General features: G+C 37.4%; 1 protein-coding gene across 1 annotated transcript; it reads right to left on the reverse strand.

The window, feature by feature from the left end:
* Positions 1-872: 872 nt before the first annotated feature.
* Positions 873-22727, reverse strand: slc27a1a (solute carrier family 27 member 1a). The gene is made up of 13 exons (XM_051716612.1): positions 22424-22727; positions 22124-22291; positions 15502-15896; positions 14556-14720; positions 8215-8284; positions 8002-8093; positions 7747-7856; positions 4883-5092; positions 4647-4773; positions 3770-3907; positions 3069-3233; positions 2828-2974; positions 873-1819 (listed from the first exon to the last, which is right to left on the reverse strand). The coding sequence occupies exons 2-13, from the start codon at positions 22288-22290 to the stop codon at positions 1662-1664; spliced, it is 1944 nt and encodes a 647-aa protein (XP_051572572.1). The 5' UTR covers position 22291; positions 22424-22727; the 3' UTR covers positions 873-1661.
* Positions 22728-23909: the final 1182 nt, after the last annotated feature.

The following is a 23909-nucleotide window of genomic DNA, read 5'->3' on the forward strand; positions in this document are numbered from 1 at the left end:
GTGGATCAGACTTGTTGGTCCAAAACATCCCACAGATGCTCAATCGGATTGAGATCTGAGGAATTTGGAGGCCAGGGCAACACCTTGAACTCTTCATCATGTTCCTCAAACCATTCCTGAACATTGTGTGCAGTGTGGCAGGGCGCATTATCCTGCTGAAAGAGGTCACTGCCATCAGGGAATACCACTGCCATGAAGGGGTGCAACAATGTTTAGGTAGGTGGCACATGTCAAATTGACGTCCACATGAATGGCCGGACCTAGGGTTTCCCAGCAGAACATTACCCAGAGCATCACACTCCTTCCACCAACTTGTTGTCTTCCTACAGTGCATCCTGGTGCCATAACTTCACCAGGTAAACGGCGCACACATACATACGTGATGTAAAAGAACTGTAGCATGATTGTTGGTGCCAGATGGGTTGGTTCGAGTTCACATCAATTATCAGAATGGGGAAAAAATGTGATCTCAGTGATTTGGACTGTGGCATGATTGTTGGTGCCAGATGGGCTGGTTTGAGTATTTCTGTAATTGCTGATCTCCTGGGATTTTCACACACAACAGTCTCTAGAATTTACTCTGAACGGTGCCAAAAACAAAAAACATCCAATGAGTGGCAGTCTGCGGATGGAAACACCTTGTTGATAAGAGAGGTCAACAGAGAATGGCCAGATTGGTTCGAACTGATAAAGTCTACGGTAACTCAGATAACCGCTCTGTACAGTTGTAATGAGAAGAATATCATCTCTGAATGCTATTCTGTCAGTGTGTTTTGTTTTAATTTTGGGGTGAAATATGATTGACAGTTCTTTGTGAGATTCACTCAACAATAAAAGTCCAAGATAATTTGAAACAAAAATGAGAATGTGTCTATAATAGTAAGAACTTTTATTTATTCATTGCATCATTCTGAACTCTTCAAATGATTAATATGATTACTCTAAATTAGTTTTCAAAACTTTTTTTTTTAAATCTAAACTGACTCATTAAATCAGTATCAGGGTACTGAATAGATCTCATTTCACACATGGGTAAAGAGGTAAAATCTAAGGCACTTTGTTGTGGCTCTTTATAAAGATACTCTGTATCTTCAGCCTTTCTAAAATCAAGTCACTCTGGAGATGAAAAATCAATTTTAGGCATTTTAACAATGTTTATGTAATAAAAGACTTAAGTCCGTTAACATCCACTCTTAATCATCTATTCAGTTAAAATATTCAGTCCTGCAATCAGCATGTATTGTTGCTATGATGTTAAACACTTTACAGTACATAGACCTCAGACATTCTAGTGGAGTTCCATCTGTCATTCTGTCGGCTTTAGTGTCTTTTGTAAAACTGGTTAAATTGGGAGTGCATATGTCCAGCAGTATATATTAGTTTGTACACTACCATAAAATCAGAACACATTAAAATAATCGTTCACTCTTAATGGTCTCATCTATTGCATATCAGACAAATTCAGTTTGTCATTTGCAAGGCACAGCTTGTGCTTTCTAATACTAAATTGAGGAAACCTCTTCAAATGCCATACTATTAATTAAAATAAACAGAAATGTGTCTGAATTCTAGCAGGACAAATCTCAGTGGCTTCAATTGCATTTTGGCGCATGGGCAGGTTAGAAGATGATCAGGTGTGTTCAGACTACCTGATCTTCATCTCAAAGGGACATCCTGCCCTCCTCGAAAGCATTGAACATCTGCTCATCCACAAGCTCATAACAACCTGCTCTGGTGTTGAGAACGTAGATCTGGTCAGTTGTGAGTCGTGGATCGTATCCCTCTCTCTGTAATCTGGTCTTCTGAATTTTAAAGGTTCCTGTGAAAGAAAGGGAGTAGGAAATAATGCTACAGACAAACTTTTAAAAAATATCTGATAAAACAGATACAGAACTAGGACTGGGTAATATAGCTAAACAATTTTATCACTATATTTTTTTAGCCTTTTGACATTATGTATTTGCTCTGAAATGGTATAAAAGGGTTGTTTTTGTTAAAATCAGAGGAACATTATTTCAACCAAATAGCAATTGAAGCAAGTGCATTCACAATGTTTAATACAAGAAGTAAAATACGTTAAAAATCTTGTTATACATTATCAAGGCATGTTTTTCACTACATGAACACAAGGAAAGAATGTTATTTAACCTTATAAAGCGTCACGTATCATATTTGATACATGTTTTTCTAAAGCCACTACATCACGAACATGATGAATATTTGGCTAAAAAACCTGTTGTATGCAATGTACCAGATGTCTACTGCCTCCTGGTTAAAGTTTCCATGATCTTCTGGAAGTAGAAGACCTTGTAATCCATTTCCAATATGTCTGCCTTCGTATTGTGATGCACATATTATATTGGCCAATAAAAAAATATTGTACATAGTAATAAACAGTAATATCTATCTACATATACGTATATTTTACGGAAACATTTAAATACATACTTTACATATATTTACTATGTAAAAAAATAAGATAAAATGCAGGGCCTTTAATAACCATTTTTAAGTGATGACGCAACAAATCGCTGAATCACCGTTTGGACTCGATTTACTGAAATGGACAGTTTGAACACATTCATGGAAATTAATCAAATTTATCAACTCTAACGCCACTTTTGCAACTAAATTACAAATCAGAGATGCTATTAAAACATAAAAAGTATATAAAACATAATTGCAATATTCATGGTGTTGCTTAATTTTATATCGCCATCAAAATCATTGTGAATATTCAATACACCGACCGCCCTGCCCTACGCAGAACATACTGTTAAAAAGTGTTCCATCTATGTCTAAGTGATATTTGCTAATCTGCCCTCACCTGTAGTATCTACACATGGCGAGATGCGTAGAAATACTGGCCGTGCGTATGGAGGCAGAGCTTGCTGAACCTCTCTCAGGAAAGATGCACAGTTAAAACTTCCTGTTGAGTCAGCGATGGCAGCCATACCAGCCTTCCCCTCCACACCTGCAGCGCACACACATCCACATTTATTCATTCATCGAATCTGAGTAGTTGTGAGTCCATGTAGCTTTAGGACAAAAGTTATTATTTCCCTTACCTGGTACTGCTACTCCAAACACTGCCACATCTGTCTGTCCCAACAGGCTGCTCAGTGTTCCTTCCACCTCAGTAGTGGAGACGTTCTCACCTTTCCAACGGAACGTGTCACCACTCCGGTCCCGGAAATACATGTACCCAAGCTCATCCATAACTAAAACATCACCTGAAAGACACCAAACCAACATAGACCAAAGTATTTCTTGAACTACCCAGTAAACTAAGTATGCCTAGTGCCTGAAACAATGAAGATATTTTTATATACTGCTACGATTTGTTTTTTATTTATCATTTTCTGAAGACAATGTGCGTGGCGCTTGCTTGTGCAATACTCGCTGCTATGATGCAAGGATGATATGGGCAGTTGCTAGGTTATTTTAGGTAGTAACAAGGGCTTAGCTAGCCAGTTGCCAGGGTGTTGCTAGGCAGTATCTATGATTTTCTGGGTGGTTGCAAGAACATTGCTAGGGTGATCTGGGTGGTTGTTAGGGTGTTTCTAGGTGATCGCCAAGCTATGCAAAAAGTTGCATGGTGAAATTTTGGGCAGAAGCATAATAATAATAGTTACAATAGTTATGGCTAAAACAAGCTTTGTAGAGACAGACAGAATCTTTTACTCCAAAAACATCCACAATATTTAACTTTGACACTTTTATACTGTTTTAGACACCGGCACTTCTTTGCAGAATGTTGAGGGCACACCTGACAGATATGCAGAGTCGTTTTTCTTGAATACATTATGGGCAATCTTCTTCCTGGTGGCATCCTGACTAGCATACCCATCAAACCGTCGCAGCGGATCCTGCTGATTAATTCTCCCCACTAGCAGACCGGGCTCTCCTGTGAGTGCAAGTAATGCATGAAGAGAATAATTAATGATACGGGAACAAAAAGACAGGAAAAGCTGTGGGAGAATATAAATTTGTTTCACATCGTTACTATATGATAGACTTCTATTAAAAAGATTAGATCTAAAAAATTATCCCAAACCTTTTGTATGAACATATTTTCAGGAAAATCAAGTAAATAAACTATATTTGCATTTCCAGAAAGAAAATACTAGTGCTTAAATATGCAAGGCAGATAAATATACGTTTGAAAAGCTTTTTGGCTTTGGTTCTGCACAAATGAAACCCTTTGCTGTTGTCATGACACAGTCACTGTGCAGTGTAATGGTGGCTATATATGGTAAAATATATGCAAAAAAGACAAGTCAGAATCACAGTTGAGTATGCAAATACATGCAAAAACAAAAAGACTTACATATCAGTTTGCAAATAATATGATGATGTCATCGCTTTCAGTTACTGACAGTCATTTTAAATGGTGAACATTTTATCAAGTCAATGGGAGGTCTTCAAACTTCCCCCTAAATTTCTTGCAAAGTTTAACATTTACAAATAACAAAAATAGACAGAACACTTAAGGCTGAAATTATCTACAAAACCAAGTTTGAATGGAGTCTGAATGGAGAATTGCAGAAGTTTGATAATTAGAGTTAGTGGTTTAGAACAAACCCTAACCAGAATGCAAGCACTGTAATAAAACAAACAGGAAACGTTCTTGGTTGTAAACGCACCAGGTTGGCAGGGCACACACAGTCCCTGCTTGTCTCGAACCAGTTCCATGGTTTCCTCATTTACTTTCACCAGACAGATGGGGTAGACATTTGGCAGAATGCGACTGTTAAACCCACATGCTCCAATCTGGTGAGTAGACAATGACACTGAAGTTACCAGTAAGTTTAACTGTTCAAAAAGCTACAAAACGGACAAAATGAATCTACATTTTTACAGAAAAACACTTATATTTGACCTTGCCATCCATGTTGGCAATGCTGCAGTTACACTCAGTGGCTCCATAGAACTCGCCGATCTGTTTGACCCCAAAACGCTCCATGAAGGCCTCCCACACGCTGGGCCGCAGTCCATTCCCCACAGCCAAACGAACCTGGTGCTGTCGCTCTGAGGGCTTCACAGGCTGGGACAGCAAATAACGACAAATCTCACCAATGTACTGCACAACCTGGAGGGGGAGGGTTGAAAAATGAGAAATGAACAGTTTTATAATTATGTTGGCTTGACCAACATCAACATATTGATGTTCTATTGCACTTTTAATCTTCTTTTGAGAACAAATCTGCTGTGGTGGGAGTTTAAGCATCACAAACCTTCAGGCTGTTGTGACTTAGTGTGCTTTATTTTTGTCTAACTGATCAGATTTATGGTGTTACCATGGGAAAAAAAATCCCCTGAAATCTCAAAATGCCTGTAGACTTTTCAAGTTATGTCCACCAAACTTCGCACAGAGCTTCACACCGTTTCTGAATTAGACTTTCCAACTGATCAGACTTTTCTGTATTAAACAATCCAAAATCTATCCATCCAATCTCAAATGACCTTCAAATTTTTACTTTCAAACTTAAAAGCTTCTTAAACATTTTGAAACTTTCAAACAAGGCCTTGTCAAGCCAACATCAAAACATCTGCTTTGATGAACAGTCCTTTTCTAGTTACTCATTAGTCATAATTCTATGCTAGAGCTGTCAATTGATTACAATTTTTAATCATGATTAATCACAGATTTTGAAAGTGCTCAAATTGGGGCTTGGCAAAATGGCAAAAAAAAATAAAATAAAGTCTTGATTTTTATCAAACTTATTCACGATTCTATTTTTCAACTTTTACATGTACTCCAACATGATTCAAATTGCATGTTCTTTTTTACAATGCAAGGCAACCTGGTTAGAGAAATCCAAGTTCTTTTCATTATAGGAAACAAAGGTGTGCAAGAACAATGTGCAAATGCACCACAGGGGGAAGTTGTCAACAGAGTGAAAATGTAAAATAAAATAAACCCAGATGTTCAGAAATAATAGAATAAGTAAATGGCAAAATAATTCTTAGCCAGTGTAGGTATTCATTTTATCTAAACCAAGTCTGTCTAAAAAGTTATCTAGAAATCAATATCTATAAATTATCAAGTTTACCTAGAAAGTACTTATTGTATATCAAACAATTTGTGTGTATATTCATAAACCCCTGCAGATAGAGAAATAATTTATCATAATTCAACTAGCAAAGTTTGTCAAAATGCTAGCTTGCCAAATGTTGGCTATAGACGCAGTACACTTGAAACACATCACAGAAAAAGCAATAATTAGCGATCTCTCTGAATCATCATGGCAAAAGGAGCAGTGGATGTTTGATTCCCCATATATAGCCTCTCCATGATTTGAAATGAAGTGCAATAACTGTCACGTATCTAACGCTTTTTTATGGGTAAAAAGAAAAGAAAGAGCCGAGGCTAGTTATGGTCTTTAGCCGGTGTATACCTGCATGATGGACGAAGCTGAGCTACAATCGCACGGTGTACAATCGTACTGGGAATATTACCACAGTCTCCATGTTGTTAACCTGTCACGTTCATTGGAGCGCCACACACGTGAAGCTGATCAGATCGGGAGTAGCATTAAGACCAGCTCTATTAATTCTTTTTCTCTTCCTTATTCAGCCTTTGGTGGATTTACAATGTATCTAATTTAAGCGTTTGCAATATTTTTTTGAAAAATCTCGATTTAAAAAAATAATTATATATATATTATATAATTATATTATATATATATATATATATATATATATATATATATATATATATATATATATATATTAGTCAAAACACAAATTCAAATTAATTGGAAAAATCTGAAAAACCGCCCAGCCCTAGCTCAAATGTGACTTTAAATATCCACTTTGCTACAGCAACCGTGAAGCCGCATTCACGATTCGCATCAGGGTGTCAAAGCCAGCACCAAGCGCCACTTTGAACTCCACATGAAAAGCCTTAGCAAACAATGTCTCCTTCTACATTTTCGTGATAGTTAAGACTTGACATGCTTCTGTGGTAATTAAACTGTACCTTACAGAGACTGCAAAGTACTTTTGTCCCATCTGGGCTTGTTTTGTACAACAAATAGTGTTAACAGGTCCTTTCCCCATCATTTGATCACTGACACAGCTGTCGTGTGTGTGTTTGTGAAGTGTGCGTCAGTGTAATGACTCCGGGCAGACACACCGACACATTACAACGGTTCCGCCCTTACAACCAGTGTCTATGCTGGTTTATGCTTTACTAACGGTATATGCATAAATCGTGATTAAGAAATAACGCGTTAAACTTTTTCTCCCAATTTGGAATGCCCAATTCCCAATGCGTTCTATGTCCTCGTGGTGGTGTAGTGACTCGCCTCAGTCCAGGTGGCAGAGGACGAATTTCAGTCGCCTCCGCGTCTGAGACCATCAATCCGCACATCTTATCACGTGGCTTGTTGAGTGCGTTACCACGGAGACATAGCGTGTGTGGAGGCTTCACGCTATTCTCCACGGCATCCACGCACAACTCACCACGTGCCCCACCGAGAGCGAGAACCACATTATAGCGACTATGAGGAGGTTACCTCATGTGACTCTACTCTTCCTAGCAACCGGGCCAATTTGGTTGCTTAGAAGACCTGGCTGGAGTCACTCAGCACACCCTGGATTCGAACTCATGACTCCAGGGGTGGTAGTTAGCGTCTTTACTCGCTGAGCTACACAGGCCCCCGCGTTAAATTTTTTTAATAAATCGCATGCGTTAACTTTGACAGCTCTAGTCTATACTTATAAATATTAGTGACTTACAGTACAGTTGTGTTTGATGCAGTCTTCCCAAAAGCGACTCGCAGAAAACTTCTTCTTGACCACCACAGTTAGACCATTAATGAGACACTGGCCCACCCCCATAATATTACCTGTAAAATACAAATGATATAGAAAGCATACGATGGCCAATCTGTAAAAAAAATAGCTATATTAATTTAATTAAATTTGAAATCAATAACTTTCAAATTCTTATAAAATATTCAAAACAATATGAAGCCCCTATGCATAACATACCTGCTGAGTGGTAAAGGGGTAAACAGTCATAGATAATGTCGTCAGGCCGCATTCGAAAAGAATAATACCCAAAAGCAGCAATCCTGTAATATCTAGAAAATAACAGTTGTTTATGAAAATTCAGTCCAAAATGGGCTTAAAAGTATGAATGTATCTGTTTGACACATGTATTCCATTTGTTTGTGAGCAGTTGTAGTTTTCAGGCTGACTTACCGACTGTGCACCACTATTGCAGCTTTAGGGAGTCCTGTGGTGCCAGAAGTGTAGATATAGAACAAATGATCTGTAAGGATGTCAAGAGAAAGGGTAAAACATTGATGAGACACAGGCAAAGTTTATAATACAAATGTACAGCTTACTCTGCAGTATGTACTATATAGTGTCAACTATTTCTTAAAAAAAAAAAAAAAAAAAAAAAAAAAGACGACATTTGCTGTGCCATGAAGGTTCTAAGGATCTGGGGCTGGATTCACGATATGTTCTTAGGAAGAAAATTCTTCTTAACTACCATTTTCTGCTTAATTTCTGTCTTTCTGGTTAGGATAACCTCACACTTGTCTAAAATTCTAAAAGGTTAAAGGTTTAATGAATTTACTGGGTCATTTCAAATGTGATGCGTTCTATCATGTTTTGGGAGACGCAATGGGCTGTTTATGTAGAAATTTGATTTTAGACCAAAACACTTTTTTGGGCTGTTTTGTGTTTTATGTTATTTTTATTTTCAGGTAATAAACCATGTAAATGTTATCACCAAATTCAAACAATAAATGTTGTTTTGAAGCTTCTTAATATTAATGCTAGTCAATTCAAACGGATGCGCTGCATAGCGCTCTCTCTCTGCGATCTTTAGAGTCCACAGAAACATAACAATTACATAATTAGAAAGCTGAGACTTTCTTTTTAATTAATCTCCGACACCCTTTTCCATACCCACCTCTTACTTTCTGACGTGATCTAATTATAATGCTTCCCAAGTAGAACTTTTTTCCTTGCAGTATTTTCCCCAACAAGAACCTCCAGCTCTTGTCTACTGAAGTTTTTGTTTCTTTTCTTTCGCTCCATGTCAAATTGTTACCAGCTAGTAAATTCTCCTTTGATGGGTATTGTTGTTAAACTAACACATCTCACACACTTTACATAAAAAAGAAAATAAAAATGATCGCGAGGTGCTTACTACTTTAAAAAAAAAATTAATAGATGCATTTATTGTTACAATTTACCAGTGTTGAAGTATTGCATTTGTTGTAGGCTATTAGATGAGATAACTTCATGAGCAGGCTAATCTGATCAGACAACGTCAAAGCCTATCAATTTATTCTTAAGAAAAGAAATCAAGATTTTCTTAAGAAAATCTTTGAGAACTTAAGAAATTTTCAAGAGTTGCACTTAGGAACATTCTTACGAACTTCTTATAATTTATCCGTAGAACTTTCTTAAGATTTAAATTGTTTAAATTTTTGGCCCGATTTTCCTAAAAGTAACCTGTGTGTTGTGTGTTATCTGAGAGTTTCTGTTTTAACTCCAGCTTCTAGACAACACGCATCTGTGATGTACTTTATTTATGTCCTTTCTTAATTTATTTTATATATCTTTTATTATAATTCATTTTATGTTTTTGCTATTGTCGTTTAATCCAGAGGTGGGAACAAATCACACGTGCAAGTCTCAAGTCCTATCCTTAAACTACCAAGTCAAGTCAGCACTGCATACAGTCAAGCAAGACAAGTCAGTCTTAAATCGAGTCAAGTCACAGAACAAAACAGAATCAAGGAGAGCGGTTATATTATTTATAGTTCACCCAGAAATTATGGAATTTCTCAATTATACATATCTGAGAACTATATTAATACTGGAAAATGGTTGAAGTATACTGTATATATATATACAGTTGAAGTCAGAAGTTTACATACACCTTAGCCAAATACATTTAAACTCAGTTCTTCACAAATCTTGAAATTTAATTGTAAAAAACATTCCCTGTCTTAGGTCAGTTAGGATCACTACTTTATTTTAAGAATGTGAAATGTCAGAATAATAGTAGAGAGAATTATTTATTTCAGCTTTTATTTCTTCATCACATTCTCAGTGGGTAAGAAGCTTACATACACTTTGTTAGTACTTGGTAGCATTGCCTTTAAATTGTTTAATTTGGGTCAAATGTTTTGGGTAGCCTTCCACAAGCTTCTCACAATAAGCTGCTGGAATTTTGTCCCATTCCTCCAGACAGAACTGGTGTAACTGAGTCAGGTTTGTAGGCGTCCTTGTTCGCAGTTGCTTTTTCAGTTCTGCTCACAAATTTTCTATCGGATTGAGGTCAGGGCTTTGTGATGGCCACTCCAATACCCTGATTTTGTTGTCCTTAAGCCATTTTGCCACAACTTTGGAGGTATGCTTGGGGGTCATTGTCCATTTGGAAGACCCATTTGCGACCAAGCTTTAAATTTATGGCTGATATCTTGAGATGTTGCTTCAATATATCCACATAATATTTCTTCCTCATGATGCCATCTATTTTGTGAAGTGCACCAGTCCCTCCTGCAGCAAAGCACCCTCACAACACGAGGCGGCCACCCCCATGCTTCAAGGTTGGGATGGTGTTTTTTTTCCTCCAAACATAACGATGGTCATTATGGCCAAACAGTTCAAATTTTGTTTCATCAGACTAGAGGAAATTTCTCCAAAAAGTAAGATCTTTGTTCCCATGTGCACTTGCAAACTGTAGTCTGGCTTTTTTATGGTGGTTTGTGCATTGACTTCCTTGCTGAGCAGCCTTTCAGGTTATGTCAATACAGTACTTGTTTTTCTGTGGATATAGATACTTGTCTACATCAGTGTTTCCCAACCAAAGATTGTCAGGTGTGCCGTGGAAAATTATCAAATTCCACAAAATAAATAAATGCATGAAAATAAAATAATAATAATTTCAGGGATCCAAACTCCTTACCTTTTGGAGAAATTCGCCGTTTTGAAACCATAATCGGTCACTTTTGTGATTGTGAAGAGCAATGATTAATGTGCAAAAGTGACTGATATTTATACGCATTAAGAGTCTTTCACATGACTCGCATCAGCGCTGCAGAATACACTGAAGTCTATGAAGTGACGTCACTTTACACCAAAGTGTTTTTCACACACACGTTTTTGCTTCACCAATAATGTCTTTGAGAGTACTAAGCAACAAGAAATATTTAAAAACTGTCCAAATTTGTGAAGAGACTTTGAATGTCTCATAATTTCTTTTAACTAAATATTACCTTATCGTTTACGAATATCAGAGACCCCAGTTATTGAACTAATTTAAATTCACCAAGAAAACGCTTAGACCTAAACATAAACGAGTCCTTTTATTACTTTCTGCTATCAAAAAAATCATATTGGGTATTGGCAATCTCACAGTCTGACCATAGGACGATCTGACTATGGAGAAGATCGCCCAACACTACTACAGTATATACTGCATAGTATTCTGTTTGTAAGCTACTAAGTAGTATGCTAGTACAGAAGAAGTATGTTATTCTGACATGAGTGTTTCTTTATCTATTTTTTTTCCTGTGATTACTTCCATTATTTACTTTTCACAAGATATATGTCTTCAAACAGCTTATAATCTCAAATCATCTTTAGAGGTCTTAACAACAGAACTGAGGACTAACTGATCAATCATAATAGCTTCTGAAGAGTGGAAATAATTTATTTGAGCTAACGCATCCCTGTGACTTGCAAATTAAACCTCTAATTAATATGCTACTCAAACTTGTGACTGAATCAGGGTTACCATGCATAATAAGCATTTTTACAGCAAGCTTATAATAAGTTCTGTAATAGGCAATCCACTCTATTTGTAACGTGGAGAGGACGAATGCAGTAAAGGAGAAGTGGAATACATTGTTATTGGTAGTGAGGACACCTCATACATATTTTACATTCTAACAACTGACAAACAGAACTTCCCCTCGGGATAAACAGACATAATTTATCAATCATTCGAATATTTTCTGTCTTCCATATGGATTTGAAATGAATTGTCTAGAAGTTTCACAACTATCTTAACTTACACCAGTAAAAAGGTTCATAAAGGCCAATAATATGAAGGTTTGTTAAAAAACTGCGGCAGCGGAGATCATAAAAGCAGCAGTCATAAAATCAATGGAACACTCTGAGTTGATTGTCAAAGTAATATGCACTTAATGATGCCAATAATACCTCCTGATCCATGCATCAGTAAATCAAACAGCTCTAAATGAACCATTAACTGAAGCAGGGGTATCAAACACACAGCCCATGAAGGAGTCCAATATGGCCGGGATGCTTTCAGGAAGATAATTTAAATTTTTATAAAATAAATTATTTAATAAGTCAAGACTGCATTTTTTTTTTTTTTTCACTTCAGAATCCTGATGCTTTGGCCTCTTGTGGAACTATTTTAGTTGGCAGAAAAAAATAACCGAAATAACTTGTCAAATCTGTCTGAAACATATGTTTCTTTTTTTTTTTTATCCCCTTTTCTCCCAATTTGGAATGCCCAATTCCCACTACTTAGTAGGTCCTTGTAGTGGCGCGGTTACTCACCTCAATCCGGGTGGCGGAGGACAAGTCTCATTTGCCTCCGCTTATGTGACCGTCAATCCGTGCATCTTATCACGTGGCTCGTTGTGCATGACACCGCAGACACTCCCAGCATGTGAAGGCGCATGCTACACTCCACGATCCATGCACAACATACCATGCACCCCACTGAGGGCGAGAACCACTAATCGTGACCACGAGGAGGTTACCCCATGTGACTCTACCCTCCCTAGCAACCGGGTCAATTTGGTTGCTTAGGAGACCTGACTGGAGTCACTCAGCACACCCTGGATTCAAACTCGCTACTCCAGGGGTGGTAGTCAGCGTCAATACTCACTGAGCTACCCAGGCCCCCTACGTTTACATACGTTATACGAAACATACGTTTCTTGATATTTAAGGAATATTCCAGGTCCAATACAAGTTAAGCTCAATCGACAGCATTTGTAGCATTATGCTGATTACCAGTTACAACAAAAATTGACTTTTCTTTAAAAATAGCAAAAATCTAAGTTACAGTGACCACGTTTACATGCACTTTGGAAAGCGGGTGTTTTGCAGAAAGCGCCATTTTGAAACATCATGTAAACGAGAACGCCGATTTCCTTACGCTGTTTAAAGGACTAAAATAAAGCGGTTTAACACCTAGGTTTCTCCCGGAGAACGTGGCTTATGTGGCCATGTAAACACATACGTAGTTTTAACAGGTTTTTGAAGGGTGCGGATGTGCAGACCAAATAACAAATGTCATAGGATGAAGCCCAACAACATCTCAACAAACCATTTCTGGGAGTACAGTGGGAAAAGCATATACACTATAAAATATACTCATTTATAAACACCTCTGTAAAATATCAACGGTCTCTCACATTCACATTTTTGCTCCTACTTTGAGGGAATCCCGGAGATTTACATAAGAGGTAAACCCCACTATTAAAGTGCAATTCCGCTACAGATATTGCGATAGAAAGGGGAGGAAACAAACACAGCAACAACTCTGAAATATCTGAAAACAAAGCAAAGCAACAGAGAATAAAACTGTGAAGTCTTCCTCAGATACCATGTTTGTTATTTACACAAGTGTCGCGGGGTAATTACGTTGCTCTGGAGAAAGTGCTTACTGACCGAGCCGCATGTATACGTGAGTAAAGAGTACGCCGCTTATACAGTACAAAACACTGTTTTTTTTGCAATACACAGCTTTCTCGCAATAACCCGCTTTCTGTTGTCCATGTAAACGTAGTTAGTAAGGCACTTACAATGTAAGTCAATGGGGACAATTTTTTAATGTTAATTACTCACTGTTTCAAAAGTATAGCCACAAGATGTAAACAATATGCGTGTTAACATGATTTTAGTTTGATAAAATCCTTTACCTTTAACAAATTTACAGCTCAAATAATACATGAGTATTAACAGAAGAATTAATGTTAGTTTTAAGCTTCTGCTTCTAAACCCTCCAAAAATTGGCCCCACTCACTTCCATTGTAAGTGCCTCAGTTTAACCTCGATTTGTGCTTTTTTTTTTTTAAAGAGAAGGTTAATTTTTGTGGTAGTCAACATAATGCCACAAATGCTGTTGATTGAGCTTAACTTGAATTGAACCTGGAATATTCCTTTAACTTCTTGTTTTTAGAACTGTTGTAACAAAAACATCACACTCGTAATCATGCTGTTGTACAGGAATGTGTAGTTTGACTTAGAAACAGAACTGTAATTAAAATTGGCCGTACAGTTTCTTTTTTGTTTTTTTGGACTAACTTTGTGTTAATGTTCAGTTTTTATCTCATTTCAGCTCAAATTATCCAACCAAGAGCTGTGAGTGGTTCTCTTTTCTCGTCAATATTGTTTTTGATTAATTTCCTTTTATTATCATTTTTTATAATCTACAGGTCTCTGTTGAATTCAATTCTGTTTATTCCATTGTTTTAAGAACAGTTTGACACCTCTGCTCGACAGGTAAAACGTTGAAATTCTGTGAATCTTACCACTGAAGCCCTTGGACTGGGTATAGGGTGGTGGGTGTCGAGGGGTAGATGCCAGAATGTAGTCAAGAGGCTGAGATTTCAGAGTGGCCAACTGGTCTGGTCTCAGGTCACCCGTGCAGAACCGTACCATGCTCTCGCTCAAGGAAGCGCTCACTTCAGACACGGCTACAAACAGACAGGGCATGTGCAATTACTTACATGTTGCAGGTAAGAATCACATTACCCTTTTCCACCGACACAGCAAACAATTTGGAACCATTCTGGCCGTTTCCAAAGAAAAGACAGTTCTGGGCTGAAAAACATTGGCCCAGCATTTGTCTCTTAAACCTGCTGATGTCAAACCATGAACGTCCACACCGAAGGCCACACCGCACACATAATGTCCACACCAAACAAATATTTCACAGAATCAACTCAAAACAAAAGAAGACTGTTAAAAAAAATAAACAAAGCTGTCTCCACCGGAAACGGCCTATGTTATTTTTCTCATCCATCTGAAATAAATGTTTTTTATTTACATGTATCTTATGTGTGAATTGTGCAATGCCTATGTTCACAAACCTAGTAGTAAGACTTGTAAACAAAGGCTCTTATGCAGACTGTTTGTTTGTGTGCAGTTAATGTATTAAGGGATAGTTCATTTTATTTACTTTCAGTGTATTGAAAAAAAAAATGCAATGAAAGTCAATGGTGACTGAGGCTAACATTCTGCCTAACATCTCCTTTTGTGTTCCACAGAACAAAGAAAGTCATAAGGGTTTTGAACAACATGTGGGTTAGTAAATGACTGAATTTGAATTTTTGGGTGAACTCTCCCTTTAACATAGCTATGTCACCGTATGAGAAACAAGCACCTGAGAAATGGCTAAGGCACACGCACCAGTGGTATTCTGATGGAAAAAGGTTAACAAAGAACTATCTAGATTAATTACTTGTTTTGACTCACCGTCTGCCAGCTCTGCTCCAAAAACCATCCCTCGGGATGCAGACACACCCACACAGTGCAGAAGTGCATCACGTCTGAGGTTGAAGTTAATTAACGCAGCCTCCACGCCCACTTTGGCCAGGCCGAGCCAGAGTGCCACTTGGAGCGGTCGGCTCTCCATGAAAAGCGCCACCACATCCCCTGAGGTCCAGCCCTGGCTCAGTGCCCAGTGGGCCACAGAATTAGAGAGCTGATCTAACTGGGTGAAAGTCCACGTTTCCCCGGTTGCTTCATACACAAGCGCAGGTTTGTCTGGGTGCCGAGCCACAGTTTGTGCAAAGATCGAGGGTATGGTGTTGCGGTGACGGATATGATGCCAAAGTGCCAGTTTAACCCTCATGAGCACATACAGACCACTGAAGGACAAAGGAGGGAGAAATCAATTATCCACACAAGCTGAAAATATTATATCGTCATTTATGTGTTTTGCCAAATATTATGTTGTCATTTATTCACCCTCATGTCCTTACAAACCTGAATGATGTTCCTCCATGAAACACAAATGGTGAAATTTTGAAGAATACCTTGACCGCTCTTTTTTTTATGTAATGAAAATGAAAGAAGGCAGGTGCTGTTAAGCTCCAAAATGGCATCAAAGCACCCTAAAAGTAGTTCATACAACTTGTGTGCTATATTCCAAGTTTCCTGAAGCCATATTATAGCTTTAAGCTTGGAGGAATTGAAATTTAAGTCATAATTCACTGAAAATATTTCACTCCATCGAAGCTTTCAAACTAGATTTGTGCTTGTGTTCAATTCAAATATGGCATGTAAAGATGCGTATTGCCAGGTTCCACGTGTACGATTTTGGCCACGATTTTGCCATCTGAAGCAAATTTCTGGTATGGTAAATAGTGCCCGACCGATATATCGGTCGATATTAGCCTTACACCGATATATCGGTATCGGCGTATATGTTTACCGATATGAAAACTTTTTTTTCAGAACATATATTGCAGAAAACAATGCTTGAATTGGTGTCATAGCGTAGTTTGTCCAGCAGAGCGCGCTCCGACTCCATTGTTTACAGAGCTGAGCTGACCGTGGCTCTGCAGACAGGGCGGAGTTGAGCTGTGTCTCTTTATGGTAAGCTGCTAACTAGTTTGTGAAATACATACTGGAAAGTTAATAAACAATGACCCCATCATTTTCCCTTTTCAATATTACTAATATAACGTTAACCCTGTCACTCATGTCTGTTTGCTGTTAGCCAGCTATAGTTTGTCAGTGCAGTCAGTAATGTAGCAGATTGAAAGGTAAACATCAGAGCATCTTTTTGCAGCTCAGCAGACAACGGTGCGGTGGTGGATTGTGTCTGTTCAGTGTTGATTTCACGCTATGTTATTACCTAGTTGGTGAGACACAATGCTGGAAAGTAAAATAAACAATATCCGTCTTTTGCTCTCCGTGACAATGAGCTTATAGCTAACTAGCTAATCACGTAGCTACTTTCATTGTTGTCAGCTGAGTGGAAGCTAATGAATAAACATGTATTCGCCAAACTGTTGTGTTTAGGATTCACAGTTTGGTACCCCCTTCAACTGAACAATTCCAGTCGTTGCATTTACAAAATGTAATATTTAAAAGTCTGGTTTTCCACCGTTGAAAGTTTCTCCTGAACTTGTATAGCAGAATACGGTGTAACACCGCTGCCTATCTTTTTATCTTGACTCGGCAGTATTAATATAGTCAGCATTTGACTGATACTAAACAGTGATACTGATGTTTATTTAGCTATTTATTGTTTTTTATTTATTCTTTATTTTAATGGTCAGCATTTGACTGATACTAAACAGTAATACTGATGTTTATTTAGCTATTTATTGTATTTTTATTTAATTTTATTTTAATGGTCAGCAACCGACTGATACTAAACTGTACTGATGTTAATTAAGCTATTTATTTTATTTTTTATCTATTCTTTATTTTAATGGTCAGCATTTGACTGATACTAAACAGTACTGATGTTTAGCTATTTATTGTATTTTTATTTATTCTTTATTTTAATGGTCAGCATTTGACTGATACTAAACATACAGTATTGATGTTTATTAAGCTATTTATTGTATTTTTATTTATTCTTTATTTTCTCCGTGTTCATTTCTAAAATTTGTTGGCAATGTATTATAATAATAATGTCAAATATTCTTTGATAAAAATACTTAAGAAAGTAGCCTACTGAGTACCTTTGCATAGTCATATCGGTGTAAAATTGGTGAACAATCCACATAGAAAAGGTCTGTTTTCATTCCAGCTCAAAAATTTAATATATCGGCCACCATATCGGTAATCGGTGAATGTCCCCTCTCTAAAATTGGTATCGGTCTCAAAAATCCTGTATCGGTCGGGTTATAATGATAAAAGACTTCTCTCGTCATAGGGCACAATCTGCAGTTTGATCGCTCAGTGTGAGTTTCACTTAGCCTTCTGCGAAGTTCTGGTACACTGTAAATACTAATAGTAATCTCAAATTATACAAAATAGTTTACTCTACTTAAATTTTTCCTATTCTTATTAGTTTTAATTAAGTTACCATTACTCTCTAAATCCTTAAGTTGACATTAATGAAAACATTTAAGTGGTTCTAATTAAACATTATTTGAAATGTCACATTTTGGAATCATAACTTAAATACGTAAGTTCTTTAAACTTTGGCTTAGAGTACTACTAACTCAAAATTACCAAGTACAAGTGTGGAATACCCATAAACCCTTGCGCTTGAATAAATTATGTTTGTTTGGAAAAAACAAGGGAACTTATGTAGTAAAATAATATTTTTTTTTTATTTTTTTATTCTTATGACTATTGTTGTTGTTTTGTTGTAGCTGGTTGATAACTGAGATTTTTGTTAAGTCACCATCAGGGTGATTAGTGTTACCTCTGGTGAACTTGGAGCCTGTTAAGTTTAAGCCATTCTTCTTTACTCAATTGTACTTTAAAAAGTGCAGATTTATGTGCACAAAGAAGTACTGAGTAGAGTCCAGTGTGCCATATGGCTAACTTAGAGTCTAGTCATAATTTCCCTTATACTGTATAACCCAATTTAAATAATTAAATCAAAACAATGATACTTTAATCATAGATGAGTTAAGCTTAAATGTAAAAAGTTAATGTTATTTAAAAAATTAAGTTCAGTTTACTTGAGCCAAATAAGTATGTTTACTTAGAAAAAGCATGCAAACCAATTGCCTTGAAAAATCTATGGTCAACTAATTAGATTCTACAGTGTAGTGTTGGAAACTTTGTGTTGCAGTCATGCAGTGTGACCGCTCCTATGACAATCTGATGAGAGAAAACCCCTAGTCAGTGCTCTCAATCAAGATGACTGGGACCAAAGTCCTGGTTACGATATGTATCGTACAATCTGACACTGACAACGTTTACATGCACTAAAGAAAACATATTTCAGGGTTTTTGCAGAAAGCGGTGCTCTGAAACGACATGCAAACGAAAACGCCGTTTTCCTTACACCGTTTAAGGGATTAAGAGAAAGCAGTTTAACACACCCAGGTTTCTCCTGGAGAATGCATATTAATGTGGCCATGTAAAAGCATTAGCGCCGTTCTTACAGGATTTTGAAGAGTGCACATGCGCTTTGAACAGACCGGATAGCTAATGTCATAGAATGGAGCCATACATCATATCAACAAGTCAACACAGGGAGTACAGTGGAAAAAGCTATAAAATATACCCATTTATACACACCAAATTAAAATATCGACTAATGTCCCTCATGTCTACGTGTATGTGCTCGTACACTGGGGGAATCCCAGAGTTTTACGTAAGAGGTAAACCCCACTAATGCAGTGCAATTCTGCCGCAGGTTGCGATATAAAGTTGAGGAAACAAATACAGCAACAACTCTATAATGTCTGGAAATAAAGCGAAGCAACAGAGAATAAAATAGCGAAGTTTTCCTCAGATCCCATGTTTTTTATTTACAGAAGTGTTGTAGGGAAATTACGTTGCTGTGGAGAAAACTGCTTACTGGCATGTTTACAGGAGTAAAGAGAAAGCCATGAACACCTTGCATGTACACCACTTTACAGTCTTAAGCAGCTTTATCACAATTAATGGCTTTCTGGTGTCCATGTAAACGAGTTCAATGTGGCTTTCACCCAAGATCTCATAACATATCTCATATGGTCTCATAACATAGTCAGACAAGCAACAATCATAAAAGGACCGTAAAAATCATACAGTGTGCAACAGGCCTTAAGGCACGTTTTGGGTTCAATTTATGTTGAGCTCAATCGAAAGCAAAGATCCCAATTAGCCTACTATGGACACTTACAATGGAAGTAAATGGGGCAAGTCCATAAATGTTTAAATACACACAGTTTCAAAAGTATAGCCATTAGACGTAATCATCACACATGTTAACTTACTAACTTAGCCAGCAGCCATATCACCCGGCAGCTCAAGACTAGTTGCCCTCTGAAGCTAAGCAGGGTTGAGCCTGGTCAGTACCTGGATGGGAGACCTCCTGGGAAAAACTAAGGTTGATACTGGAAGAGGTATTAGGGAGGCCAGCAGGGGGTTCTCTCTCTGTGTGGGTCTTAATGCCCTAGTATAGTGACAGGGACACTATTCTGTAAAAAGGCACTGTCCTTCGGATGTGATGTTAAACTGACTCTCTGTGGTCATTAAAAATCCCAGGACACTTCTTGAAAAGCGTAGGGGTATAACTCTGGTGTCCTGGCCAAATTGGCCCTTATCTATCATGGTTTCCTAATTATCCCCATCCATTAATTGGCTCTGTAACTCTACGCTCTCCTCTCCACCAATAGCTGGTGTGGGTGAGTGCACTATGGCTACAGTCGCATCATCCAGGTGGATGCTGCACACTGGTGGTGGTTGAGGTGAGTCCCCTGTTCACTGTGTAAAGCACTTTGGGTGTAGTGTCAGAAAAGCACTATATAAATGTAATGTTCATTCATACAACTTACTAACTCACTTGCTAACCTTGGCTGGGTTTCCAGATAATGTTGCAACTTAAGCTTTAACGATCATCTTAACTTATGTAGCTTGTAATTTTACAATGGAGTAATGCCTGTTTCCCAAACCAGCACGTAGATTGCTCGTTAAAAAGTACAATTTAAGTGCTTTGTTACGGGTGCTGTCCATTCCAAAGGTGCTGATTACTTTGGCCAATATGTCCAGGTGTTTGTCTTCTCAAATGAAAATAAGGTGGAAATACTGACAAACATGGAAGTTGTTTGTAACCTTTGAGGCACCGAAATTTATTACCTAACTATTACAGAATTTAAAGAAATAATTATGAATTTAGTAAGACAGAGTTTCAGATTGATGCTCAATCATAGCGATTAATGAAAATGACGCAATAAATGCATGTAACGTGAATGTACCCTATGTGAATCATAAGGGGCTCTCATGCAGCCTAAAGTTTTGCTCCTTTGGCTGGAAACTGAACAAATGCACACAGAACAGGATTAAAATCTCCTTTGTTAACCATATTTTAAATATTAAGGTATATTTATTTAAGTTTTAAACTGCGTGGTCACATTACTCACATGTCTTCTTAATCGGTTTAAGGAGAATGTGTCGTCTTTCTATTGCCATTACAATTATGCTTATCAAAGAAGGCTAATATAACGTTATACTGTATTACGTGTCTTGTAAATTTGTGGAGACTGCGGAGACTGCCTATTGATTTCATAGTGATTTTTTTCAACACTTTTTCTTTACCTTCTGAAATAGTTTACAATGATTTTCCAATGATCAAAATATATTAATGCAATTTATTAAATGTCCCATTGTCTTTGATAAACTGTGAAAGATGCCAGAAAGATACATTTAAGTTGCACTTAATGGACTTAAGAGCGGTTCAAAGCTCTTGTTAATTTTATGAACATTTTTGCGAACTACTTAGATAACTATGCTTTTGGGAAATGCGCATTAGAGATTAAGTACTACTTAAGTGCTACTAATGTTCTACTTAGTGCTTCGGGAAACCCAGCCCTTATCTGTGTTAAGTTATATCCAATATTACAACTTTGTTTGAGGGCATCTGGTAAATGCCCTAAAACTATTAAATCCCTGATTTTATCACACTGAAATGAAGTTATAATGGTTACGTCTTATGGCTAATGCTGTTGAAACAGTGTGTATTTTAATGTTTATGGATCGGCACCATTCATTTCTATTGTAAGTGCCTTACTATAACCTCAATTTTTCTTTTTTTTTTTTTTATAAATAAGGGACACGTCAAAAATATATTTTGGTGGCAATCATTATGTCACAAATGCTGTCGACTGAGCGTAACTTGAATGGAATCACAACGTTCCTTTATGGTTCTGTATGGCTGAAGAAACAAGTTGTTTAGACCACTTGATAGTAGTGGTCTCCATTTACTTTCATAATTTGTGAAAGAGCAGCCATTGAGCCATGTGTGATTATATAATTCTAAATTTCACCTTTTGTGTTCCGTAGAAGGAAATTCATACGGGTCTGGCACAGCATGAGGGTGAACGCATGATGCCAGCACTATCCCTTAAACATAATGACTCGGGAAACATCATTAGTTTAACGCAATATGACATCCAATATATCAGTCACTCACTTGATGTCCCGTTTAGCTGTACGAACCACCACATACAGGTAACGCCACCCTCCTGTTCCTAAATAAACACTAAGACCCGCTGCGAGGCTCCAGGACCAGGACGCCCCGAAGAGACGGAGCAGGCCCAGGGAACCAAAGGACAGAGAGGCACTCGCCACATAGCGCATCCTGAGAAAGAAATATGGTGTTTAACTTACTTTTGCAAGTGTAAAATCACTGTGATGTTAAGAGACACATGGGATAGACAATATTCTAGACACTGCACCTTTATAAAGTGTATAAAACAGTGATAAAACTTACCTATGGTAGAGAGATATGGTTCAGCCAGCCCTGATCTGTCAAGACATGGGACGACCGTGCTGTGTAGTTAGAGGGTGACAACAGTTATGTCCAAACTACTGTCCCTTACGAAGATAACACGAGTGTCTGCTCGCGGAGGCGGGAAAATGTGTTACTGAAAACTGGCCTCATATGAATACAAGTATACTGCTCCGTAAATATCTTACAATGTGCAGCACGTTTTAGACAATTTTTTGTTTTTTTTTTTACAAACAAACTGCCACAGGCTGTCTGGAGCAACATGAAGCCAGTGTAGGTTGAGAAAGCGTTTCAAAATGGCTGAAAGAGTGGCTACATTCTGACATCTGCCCCTTTTTTTCAGAATAAAAGTGTGAAATTCGTTGTACGATAACATGGAAGGTGATGGTTATTGACAAAACATTTCGTCTGAATGAGCAGTCTTTTAAAAACACGTTTTAAACACGTTTTCCAAGTTCGTAGACATGTTAGTTTTATGACCTTGTTGATTTCATAAATTTTTTAAAACATTTAAATAGCATTTTCTACAATTATGTCAAGTGGTAAAAATAATACGTTTCTTGCACCTTTAATATACGTGAGTGTACACAACTTAACCCTTGTGCGTCAATTTAAAAAAGTTACTCAGAGGTCCTTAGAGGACAAAAATGTCTGCGTCAAAAAACTGCCATAAAATATTATATATTAATATTATTTTCCACTTTCACTGACTTGGATTTTTTTAACCAACATCAGTCCTGATCATAACTACCAAATATTCAATCATTTTCAGGATTTTAACCCTTTAAATTACAGTTTGGTTTTTTACACACATGCAAACACACACACACGCGCACACAAATTTCTCAATACACACATTCAAAACACACTCTGAGATTCATACCAACACACCCACACAATTTTAGCTGCATCATTTATTCAATTGGCCTGCAGTGCTCTATAATACAGCAAATAGAAAATAGGAAAAAAGCATGTATTTGCTCCATAGGCTAAACATGAGAAAAATGGTGCCATCTGGTGGAACATATATATATATATTTTTAAATTTGAAGTCAGGGCTTCGGAATGAAAGCATAATATCCAACACACTCTCACAGCGAATTCGTCAGGATCCGTACAACTTTTCTAAATTTGGCTAATTCATATGATATCGTGTGACTTTCACTACAGCCAATGACGTCGCTGGACATTGTTTCCATCTAATACACGAAAATGACTTGCTTCTGTCACACACAACAGCTTCCAATCATGTCTCTATTGATTGGCTAAGTTTAGATAAGAGGGTTGGGTAAGGGCATAATATTAATAACTATGTCCTTAACGCCTTGTGCACTGAACTCACTCTTACTTCCGCATTAGACATCCGGGAATTTGCACGTGATGAAGTCGTACGAGTTTATGCGAACAAAATCGTGCGAGATCATACGTAATAGCCAACTCATAAATTATGAATGAATTTTCATGGGAT

The sequence above is a fragment of the Myxocyprinus asiaticus genome, chromosome 14, assembly GCF_019703515.2.
Source record: "Myxocyprinus asiaticus isolate MX2 ecotype Aquarium Trade chromosome 14, UBuf_Myxa_2, whole genome shotgun sequence".
NCBI classification, from domain to species: Eukaryota; Metazoa; Chordata; class Actinopteri; order Cypriniformes; family Catostomidae; genus Myxocyprinus; species Myxocyprinus asiaticus.

What these genes read in the sequence shown, in the direction of transcription:
- slc27a1a (XM_051716612.1), bottom strand. Translation starts at nt 22,290, where the DNA reads ATGCGCTATGTGGCGAGTGCCTCTCTGTCCTTTGGTTCCCTGGGCCTG. An exon ending in CCAGTCCAAGGGCTTCAGTG is followed by an intron (nt 8,285 to 14,555) that starts GTAAGATTCACA and finishes ACATCCTTACAG; the next exon opens with ATCATTTGTTCTATATCTAC. An exon ending in GTTTGGAGTAGCAGTACCAG is followed by an intron (nt 2,975 to 3,068) that starts GTAAGGGAAATA and finishes TGTGCGCTGCAG; the next exon opens with GTGTGGAGGGGAAGGCTGGT.